General features: G+C 40.1%; 1 protein-coding gene across 2 annotated transcripts; it reads right to left on the reverse strand.

The window, feature by feature from the left end:
* Positions 1-1,494: 1,494 nt before the first annotated feature.
* Positions 1,495-8,225, reverse strand: pgghg (protein-glucosylgalactosylhydroxylysine glucosidase). 2 transcript variants are annotated; one of them, XM_062420615.1, is made up of 14 exons: positions 8,021-8,225; positions 7,165-7,497; positions 6,866-7,076; positions 6,348-6,783; positions 6,142-6,261; positions 5,446-5,577; positions 5,256-5,367; positions 4,248-4,320; positions 4,029-4,165; positions 3,806-3,939; positions 3,632-3,727; positions 3,445-3,542; positions 3,112-3,335; positions 1,495-1,813 (listed from the first exon to the last, which is right to left on the reverse strand). In XM_062420615.1, the coding sequence occupies exons 2-14, from the start codon at positions 7,406-7,408 to the stop codon at positions 1,737-1,739; spliced, it is 2,094 nt and encodes a 697-aa protein (XP_062276599.1). In that variant the 5' UTR covers positions 7,409-7,497; positions 8,021-8,225; the 3' UTR covers positions 1,495-1,736. The 2 variants fall into 2 exon arrangements, with proteins under 2 accessions (XP_062276599.1, XP_062276600.1); XM_062420616.1 differs by having other exon boundaries at positions 8,167-8,184.
* Between the last annotated feature and the right edge of the window lie 2,421 nt (positions 8,226-10,646).

Genomic DNA, 10,646 nt, shown 5'->3' on the forward strand with positions numbered 1-10,646 from the left:
AGTCTAACGTCTAACGCAGCATACTGCCGTCAAAATAAATCTGCTCGTTCAAAACTCGGCCGACCAATCCCGAGGCGAGGCTAATCAGTGACGTGTAGTGAGCGGCGTTCGATATGTGAGTTGTTACATGCTGAAGGGGGCGGACGCTGGAATTAATAGTTTGCAATGGTGCAGGGTGCGGAAACCGTCGACGTGTGAGTCCAAATCGAGCAAACCCCAACGGAAGTTCAGGACTGCGTGACGTCACTGCTCAGTTTTAAATCAACCAATTGAAATCTGGCAGGATGTACTTTGCTCCACCCAGGTTTGTCTTTCAGCGCATGGCGTTTGAAAGGGGCTTTATAATGAAATAAACACGACTATTATGATTATTACTATCATTTATTTACTTATTCACTTATTTATTTATTTGTTTTTTTATTTATCATTATACATTTGTTTTTTTTATTTTTTCATGAAGCACTTTTCAAAATCCATGTTACAGTCACTCACAAAGGCAGCAAAATAAGTGATAAAATCATTAGGTTTTCAAACACTTTTTTTTTTAAATGATTGAGTGCATAAAAATCAATTCAGTAGGAAAAAAAGAGGGGGTGATTTTAAAAGAAACAACAGTTCAAAACTAAAATCAGGAAAGGCTGTCAGTCAGGTCATAGAGGTCATAGATATAGCACGGAGAGAGGCCATGAGGAGTAGGGCTGATTTCAGAAATAAATCGATACCAAGTAGTATCAAAACGTCTTCCGTCAAATGATACCTGCAATCGATCTTTTTTGCAGAACTAGAAAATATGACTATTTGTATGGACACAAGCCTTCTTTGATTTAATGCGACATGTCATTGGCCCACTGCCACAGCCGCTACAACCTGTCTGTGGTGGTGAAGTCGTGGTGAATTTGAGTTAGCGCATTTAGTAGTTCAGCAGCCAATATGCCACCTAAACGCTCTAAAGTGTGGCTACACTACACGGCTGTTACACCAGATTAAAGAACAATGGGTATCGAATGAAGTACTCAATTGATATCAGTATCTCTTTAAGGGTACTTGGATTGGTACTGGTGTCGTAATTTTTTAAACAATACCCAGATCTAATTAGGAACCTTAGAAGTCAGTAATAAGATCCTAAATTCAATTCTAAAACACAATGGGAGACTGTATCTCCTGTTGTGTCAGTAACAACTGCAGGAAACATGTAGTAACCCTTTTTCTTTTACAGAAAATCCCAAAGTGTAACCACTGAGTTTATTGTCAGGTCTGAAGAAACTAAAAAAATGTTATATTTTAATAGTTTGAATCAGAAATTTAGAAATTTTACAAACAATTAACTGATTATCAAAATAGTAGGCAATTAATTTCATAGTTGGCAACTAATCAGTTAATTTTCTCCTTGTTTCAGCTCTAGTTTGCATACTTCAAACACATTCATATGAGCATAACTAAGCATTTCAGACATTTTGTATAATAAAGAAGCAGATTGTTACAGTTTTCATCTTACATTTCTCTTTTTATTAAATCAATATAAACAGTCCATTTACAGTTTGTAAACCATTTTGTATTTTTGGTCATATGGCTGGACTTTGACGTGGAATTAAGGTTACTATTATTGGTTGAGTTTCATGCAGTTTGTTAATGCTTAAACAGGTTAATGACGAAATACAACAACAGCCCAGATATTAAAAAATGTGATATATTTTTCTGGGTTCAATGGAATAATTAGGAGGGTCAGGGCTCCTGTTTCAGAGAGGCCAACAGGAAGAAGATACAGCCAGTTTACGAATGCACCCAGGCTCCCGAGCAAAAGTCACCGGCTTCCCTGTAAATATAAAATACAGATATGATATTATTATCAATCTGTTAAATCATCAACGTCATATTAAGAAATATGAGACATTAAATGAAGGAACAAAGTAAGAATGGCACAATAATGAATAATATCACAAAATGAGTCTTCATGCAACATAATGACTCAGAAAATAAATTGAATTCATGTTGAGTTATTGTGCCATAACAGGTAATTGCTAGTCCTTCCCATAATGGAAAATATAATTTACCACTTTATACTGAGGTGGCGTTTGCACTGGAGGATGTTACCTTTTGCATGATTTAATCAAATGTTTGAGCAAATTAATTTCCCTGAGTGTCAATTTGTTTTGGCAGCTTCATATCCTCTAGTGTGCAGCGATTGGCACTTAAGTCCCCACAATCACTCCCACATTATGTCTCAGATTATGTTCTGACACATTTTATATTACTCTCTTAGGTAACTGACAACCTCTGGAGCTCCTGGTTTTCTCTGCATTATGGGAAACATGATAGAGGATTCTCATGCAAGCCTGTCTCTCTTTTGCCACTTTTCTATCCCAGGAGCTAATTCTTATGAAATGGCGCGAGTGTGAGTGCTTTTCATAGTTTTCTTCTTGGATTAGAGACATGGTGCCATTTCTGGAGTTGGACAAGATTAAACATATGCAGTTTAAAGGAGAAATATGTAACACTGACATCAAGTGTTTAAAATGTGTACTGCAGACAAAAATTCAAGATACTGGGGAGACTCCCCAGACTCAAGGCTAATGTGGGTTTCTAGGTCAGGTGGAATCTATCTCAACTCTATCTTTGTTGATCCAGTTTGTTTTCTTGCTTCTAGCTGCAGCAGTAGTATTATAGTCAGAAGTCAGTATTTCAGTTTAGCATATTTCCTGAATCTCTGATAACATATCATTGTCATTTTATAGTTTAGAGTTAGTACAGCAATAATTTTACATATTGATCCTTTAAGACTAGCCTCATTAATATGTATTCATTTAAACTGTTCAAGCCCTTTATTGTAATTGTATAGCATAATGAAATTACTTAACAAATAGTAAGCAGTGTATTGCACATTTAGTGATAATGTCACTCAAACACTGAGCCCTACTTGTGATGTCATGGGCAACCAAAAATATATATACAGTATATTTACACTGTTCTCCTGAGATTAATGTAGATTCACTTATCTTTTGTTGGGCTGTACTTGTTAAAAAGTGTTCAAACTTTCTTGTTGATTGCATGAATAAACTTTGTTCTAAAAACCTAGAAATGGTCTGTTACTGCCTCTCTTAGCTTGTGTGTTACCTGGTGTGAGAGGGATTTGGGTTCCTGATGCCTTCAGGACAACCTGTAGATCGCAGGCCTTTACGCTGGCAGCACCACCTTCCTGTTCCCTCACTATGATGCAAATTTCCTCCTTCCTCAGCAGCCAGTCCAACTGATTGCCGAGGTAGTTCACTCCACGGATGCAAAGCTCAGAAATATCATTGGGAAGAAGTGGAGAAAAGGCCAGGCAATCCTTCTGAACTCTAAAAATATGAAGAAAAAAAACAAACGGGGTATGACTTTATGTCACTGTGTGCAGCGTGAATGTGTTTTTTCTTATCATTGAGCATGGAGGGATGATTGAAGACTAACCTGATGCCAGTATAACCAAACACCACAGCTTGCAGGAATCCTCCCATACCCGTGAGAAAGTTGACCGCACCAGAGCCGTCTGATGATTCACTCCATACCTGCGAGGAGAGGTAATCACACATGCACTTAGTATTCACTAAAGAGGCACATGTTGTTTGATGTGGCTGCGTGTGACTCAGAAAAGCACCTGGAACGGTCCCTGGATGTTTTTGAAGCACTTCTCGAGTAAACGCTGCGCTTTCTCAGCCTCCCCCAGCTCCAGCCAGCCGATTGCAAACATGCCCTTATAGGAAGAGAAGAGAAGCAGAGTTAACAACAGCATTCAGTTTGCGCCAACCATACACCGTTAACTGTGTTTTACCCATGTCATGGCTGGTCCATGAGGGTCAGTTACTGGCTCATACGCTTCAAGATCATTCCTCCTGATCTCAGGGGTCATTGGCAACCCAAGAGGATAGCCCAACATCACTGTGTCCGCTTGCTTCACTGGATGACCTGCCGGAGGTGCAAAGGTCATTCTAACAACATGTTATTGATACTTCATTGTTTTATGTAGATCAGTGTAAAACAAATTAAAAATGAACCTTTGATATAACCATCAAACTCAGGATGGTACTGCGATCCTTCGTCAAAAGGTATTTTGATGTGTTCGGCCACTGTTTTCCATTCCTTTGGTGCAGGATATTTGAGGATATCAGCTAGTTCTACAGCGAACTGGAGACTGACAAATAAGACATTTTTTTGTGTTACTTGTGTAAATAAAAGTAATACGTACTGTTAGAAAAATATGTAAACACTAGTACCTGAATTTGGCCACTGTGTTTGTGTACACAGAGTTGTTGACACTGTAGTAATACTCATCTGGTGGCATGACATCTAAAGAGCACAAAAGATAAATGTTTCATATTATTTTAATTGTATTTCCCACATTATGTTTTTTCACAATATATTTTGGTGGGTTTAAATGTTTATAAGAAATATTAAGACATTCATAGATTTGTTTATTTTTCAATGTACAGAAAGAGTAGATGTCATTATAAAACTTTTTGATGGAAAAACTCAAGTGGAAAAAGCATATTAGACGGATTATTCAAAGCAGATTTTTCATTTTACCCTAAACATGCCTGGAGTTTTTTTTCCAGTGGTATTTGAGTATTTTTTACTTATGCATTCATTGAAGAATTAGCCAGATTACTGTGTCATGTTAAATAAATTACCTGGCCTCATCTATGGGTATAATTAAAGGATGAGTTTGCAATTTTTCAAGTCTATCTTAAACAATAATCAGGTGCCCAAATTTTCATTGACACATATTTTGCTCTCTGCAATCATTCCTCCTGTTCAGACCTGTTCATAATGGATTTTCAATGTAAGTGATGGGAGCCAAATTCCACAGTCCTCGTTTTGAGCAAAAATATATTTAAATGTTTATCTGAAGATAATATGAGGCTTCAGTCAGATAAAGTGGATGTTTTCCACATTCAGTCTTTTTGTGTCTCGACGGACAGTGTTTTCCTGTTCAGCTGCAGTGGAAGGATCGTAAAAATAAGGAATTTGGCACTAAAAAGACTCTAACTTTGAACAATACTAACTTGATTTGTATCATTTGGGTATCAGACACCTCACATTATCTTCAAAAAAACTTTAAAAAAAAAAGAAGGACTGTGGATTTTGGAAGTTGGAAGTGCTTTATGACCAGTCTGAGGAGGATGAACCAAGACAGCAATAAAAACATGTGTCAGTGTTTTATGACAGACTTGAAAAACTGCGAACCAATCCTTTAATGTCTTTTCTAAAATAATGGTCTTTACCTAAGAGGTGATACTGCTGGGCCTCAGGGTTCCAGTTTACTCTGGAGACCCAGTAGTCAGCCACGCCCCAGATCACCTGACAGCCCTGGCCTTCCGAGAACATGGACACATCCTGGAGCAAAGAGAGCTTAGTTATAACATCATCCTCCAGGGTAAGACATAATCATGAGCGGGGATAAAAGAAGCGTACCTCAGTGAGGTAGAGATAATGTTGGAAGGCCAGTGTGACGTCTCCATTGATGTGAATCTCTTGTTGTCCGTAAATGTCTTCTGGACACACCTCCCTCCCTGACACAGCACTCTCCCACGGGAACTTCAGTCCCTGCACAGACAGCATCTTGTCTTCAGAAGACTCAGACACAATTTCATCATTGTTAAAAGAATCAACAGCACACAAAGATTAAAAGTATGAGCCCTAAAATACTCTGCTGTTATTCTGCCATGTCAGTTATAGTCAGTTAAATGTCCTGTTGTTACATGCCGCAGTTCAGCTGTTTTCTGATAGTCAGCGGATAAGACTTATCTTATCCGCTGACTATCAGAAAACATTCCCACTGAGCCTTTTCTTCATTTTCCTTGTTTTAATGGCGACAGTTTAGTCAGCAGTACGTGCAATATCATTACATCCTGTTTTAAGGCTCATTTTATCATCACTCTATATGTACGGAGTTAATTTCCACCACTGATTATAACTTTACACCTTCTAACGTCTAACTCGTGTTTATTGTGTTGCATTTTTTTCTGATTTGTAACCACTTTTTATAACCACAGTTTCACAATTGCTTCCAGTGAAAATCTTAAAATTCTGTCAAATTATGTCTCTAACATGTCAGAAATGAAGAAGCGCTGTAATGGTGGCACCTGAGTATCCCACTGATCATCATACCTTGAAGCCCTGCTTTTGGGCGTTGTCTTTTGCGCCGTCTATGGTCCTCACCCTGTACTCCAGCACAGATCGGGCTAGCTTGGGGTAGAAAAGCGCTATGCTCGGATACATCCAAATGTCCTGTTGTAAGACGTTAGTGTCATTACATGATTCAACATACAATCACACAACTAAAACAGCTAAGCATCAGCTGCCAGTAGCCTCACCTGGTCCCAGAAAACATGTCCCCAGTAGTCCTGACCGTCCCCACCATTAGACAGTCCACCTGGACTGACTCCACCAAAACTGCTGGAGGTGTCATGTATGGAGGGGAAGGCACTGAGGAGGTAGAACATGCAACCAATCAGAGCCTTGCTGAGGCTTTCTGACCCTGTCACCTCCACCCTGCTGTGAAGCCACAGCTCTTTCCAGGCCTTCTCGTGAGACGGACGAAGGTTCCCGGTTGCCTTCAGACTCAGCCCCTCATCAAAACTGGCCTCAGCAGACTCTAAAGTGTTGGCCAAAATTAGGAGGTAGCCCCAGCGACCCTCGCTCTGATCTGGGGCCAGTGTCAGAGTGGAGGGTACGTAGGACCAGATAAGGTGCACTGTTGGACAGGGGCCACCCGGGAACTCAGCGGTGGTCACCTGACCCAGGATGTGACTGAGGAAGAAGGGAACGTAAACTGTAAAGTGTTCATACCTGCAACATATAGAAAAAAAAATGTGTGTTTTGTCAGTCTCACCTCCCTCCTTTATAATCAGGACCAGGCTCAAAAACAATGTCTTTGCTCTGAGGTGTGAACGAACTGACCAGATTAACAGTGATGGGTTCCTCTGACGCCACCTGACGCACCATCATAATCTCCATCACCATCATGTTGGGGTAGTGCCGGTGTGAATACAAAGACTGTGAGACTGTTGCATTGGCCAAGCTCAGAGTGTGAGTAAAAACACCTGTTTGAGAAGATCAGACAATTAGCAGTGACAACTCTTCCCAGTATAGAATGAGACATCAACCAAAATCAAACACTGGAGAGGCTACCTGTGTTCGTGTCCAGGCTGTAACAGTGTTTGGCAGCTTCCTCTGTCTCCACTTTCACAGCTAGAGGACAGGGAACATCTGCACGGTGGCACTGGCCTCCCTCTCCGTTATACACGCCACCCATGTGCATGATATTGTTGTACACCCTCCAGCCCAGAAGGCCATTGGCCAGCGGAGGGAGGAAGCGGATGTCACTGGGTAGAGTGTCACTGAAGAAGATGTAAGGGTCTGGGTCACCGGCCATGGTGAGGAGGTGATCGTCACGTGGAAACGTTGACTCAAACCGAGAAGTCTGGTTTCCACTCAGTCAGATGTTGATGAGGAGGTCGTCAGCTGAATGAACAATTCATGTACTCATCACAAAGTCTGAGAGCAAATATATTTTTACATGTCTTTGTGACTTTTTCTTTTCTTTGTGAATTGTGTCAAGTAGATGTATTTGTGCAATATTTCTGAACATTTATATGTGAACATTGCACGGGTAAGGGATCATTATTGGAAATGTTTTACTGCAAAAACCACACACACCCTTTTCCCAGTTACTGGCAGTAAGAGCTATTTCTAGATTGTGTACTTTGACACTTCACTGACAGCAAAAGGCTGACCTGAAATCCAAAAAATGAGCCTCACACCAAACAAAATAAAACACAGAAAGAGTTCAAATTTACAGGACAAGTATCTTTTGCACATCAGTTAAGCCAAAATGTCTGAAATAATTCATTAATCTGAAGACAGAAAATAAACAATCTCTTTGATCAATCTAAATCAGCTTGCATTGTTGCAGTTAAAAGCCTTCAAACACATTCAGCATATTTGCCTTAAACACACTATTACAGTTGTAATGTTTCACCCTCACGTGAAGAGGAAGAAGCATCTGTTTCTGAAAAAAAAGAGGAATGCTGGAAAAAAAAAAGAAAGAAGAAAAAACCAAAGGGTTGGCAAAATTTGCAGTGGTTCCTAAGCAGTTTGCTCTCTTTAATCTAGCAAAAACTACTTATTTACTCTAATTTCTTGTAGAGTTCACATCTGGTCAAAGCAAAGAAGTAATACATTGGATCCAAGTTTTGTTTTGTAGTTTCGACTATCACAACTGTAGGAGGAGGCTGGCCGCTTTGCATGCTGCACAGAAAACCTGGACTTTGTTCCAGGCCTGCTGCAAAACATGGCATGGATTTACTGAGGAGGGTAAAGTGGATGCAGAAACTTTGAGTTGGCCTTAAGAAACAGGTTCACAGTTTTACAAGTGTGTCTTAAATAGATTATCTTGCTGTAATCATTCCTCCTGTTCTTACTGACATTTGAAGATCCCTTCATAATGCACTTAAAATGTAATTGATGGGGGCCAAAATCCACAGTCCTCCTGAGCAAGAATGTATTTAAAAGTTTATCTGAAGCTAAAATGAAGCCATCCAAATTAGTCAAATCAAGTAGATATCTTTCAATGTTCAATCTTTTTATTGCCTAAATCCCTCTTTTTGTCTCTATACTTCACCTCAGCTCAACAGGAAAACACAAAGAGGGAATGTGATGCTAACAAGACTGTACATGTGGCAGATATCCACTTGATATGACTATCTGAGACTGCTGAAGCCTCATATTGTTTGCTTCCTTCTGTCTCACAAGACAATGTAGTCTGCACCAGGGATCAGTCTGTGGTTAAGTTGCAGTGCCTGTCTCTGTGAGTGCTGATTCTGCCTTTTGTCGCCTGTTTTCTCTCCTCACTTCCCACAGGTCCTCTCTCCTTTTCTCACTCTTCTGGATGTCTGCCTTGATGGCGAGCCTCCATCTGTTTTGGTCTGCAGCTACAGCTTCCCAGCCTGCTGGGTTGATATTGCATTCCTTCAGGTCTCCTTTATAAATGTCCTTGTGGTAAAGAACAGGCCGTCCTGCAGGTCTGGTACCAGTGACAGTCTCACCATACAGCATGTGTTTGGAGATCTGGCCTTCCTGCACGCAGCTGATATGACCGAGCCAGCACAAGCACCTGTGAGGTGAACAGGCAGACAGATCGGTGACCAAAGCACAGCCATATCACCCATGTTTATGATTTGAGTGTCGCACAACTGACATTATTGTTGTCATTCTTGTATGCATGCACCTCACGTCTCAGTTAAAGGACCAGTTTGTAGAATTTAGCGGTATCTAGCAGTGAGGTTGCAAATTGCAGCCAAATGAATACACCTCGCCTCACCCTCCCCTTCCAAGCATGTAGGAGAACCTTCGTTGGCTGATGAATAACATGAAAGGCCCTCTTTAGAGCCAGTGTTTGGTTTGTCTGGGCCACTATAGAGACATGGCAGTGCAACATGGAGGCCTCGATGGAAGAAGACATGCTCCCTATGTAAATGAATGAATGTGAAAGATGCAACTATTCTTATTTTCAGGTGATTATACATTAATTAAAAAACATACATACTGAATATTATGCACCATTTCTGCTTAGTCCATTCCACAAGATGCCACTAAACTCTGCACGCTAGTTCTTTAAATCTGAGCTGTATTACACAGGATGTATTATTAGAGCTGGTGCTATTGCTCAGCTTTGCTTACAATTTCTACCCAGTGATCACTTGCAGTAGTGCAGCAAAAAAATCCCCCTGCTGCCCAAAAAGCATTTCCCCCCCACAGACCACAACTGTAAAAGAGACATCTGTAAAACTGCTGTCAGGACACCTCTGACTGTAATCAAGCTCAATTATGACTCTTTACATTAAGAATTTTTGGTGAATGAAGGTTTCATATTTGTAAAACTTTGCTTGAGCCAAGAAAAGTGATTTAAGCCTCACATACTGTTCATATTCTGACTAATAAATAGTCTCCACCAATTCAAATTCATAAATTCCCCATCAGTCATTAATAAATGTTTGTTTAGTCCTTAACAGAGCTGTCAGAGAGCAAACAGTGTACTTTATTTATGTATGTAAAAAAATTCACAGCCACTTTATATGGTCCAGGAGAACAGGTGAAATGGAGGTCAAGTTTTCACGTTTGCATATATAAACGTGTGTATGTGTATCAGCTGCACAAAATTTTTAAAAAAGATGCATTGTATCTCAATTTTTGTATATTCTGGGTCACATTAGGAAAAGTATAGGGTAGTTTTACAGCTCTCACATGGGTCAATTTGACCCTGAGCAGTATGTAAGGGCTAAAAATCGGTGGCATTACCACAATATAAAGTCTATGGGCCCGTAATGTAAACCATACAGTACACTGAACATGCTCATTAGATTTAGGTCAGGTGCTCTAATCACACTATGTATGGTGTCAAATTGCAGCTTCAAGAAAGAAAAAAAAACCCTTAATATTATGATAGACTGTTATTATTGTTAGTGCGAACGGTCTTGTTGCAGGCTGTAATGGCTGCCACCGTATGCTTACATATTTACTACTAAAACACAGGAACCACTTGGCCGAGACAGTAAAAATACTCTGCAGGTCACAGCGAGAGTGTTTACATTTTCATGCTATCTTTTCCAAGA

Source organism: Scomber scombrus, chromosome 6 (genome assembly GCF_963691925.1).
Source record: "Scomber scombrus chromosome 6, fScoSco1.1, whole genome shotgun sequence".
NCBI lineage: Eukaryota > Metazoa > Chordata > Actinopteri > Scombriformes > Scombridae > Scomber > Scomber scombrus.

Coding starts and splice junctions, on each gene's coding strand:
- pgghg (XM_062420615.1), bottom strand. CDS start 7,408: ATGGCCGGTGACCCAGACCCTTACATCTTCTTCAGTGACACTCTACCC. Junction 6,262..6,347: donor GACATGTTTTCTGGGACCAG/GTGAGGCTACTG, acceptor GTCTTACAACAG/GACATTTGGATGTATCCGAG. Junction 3,728..3,805: donor ATGGACCAGCCATGACATGG/GTAAAACACAGT, acceptor TCTTCCTATAAG/GGCATGTTTGCAATCGGCTG.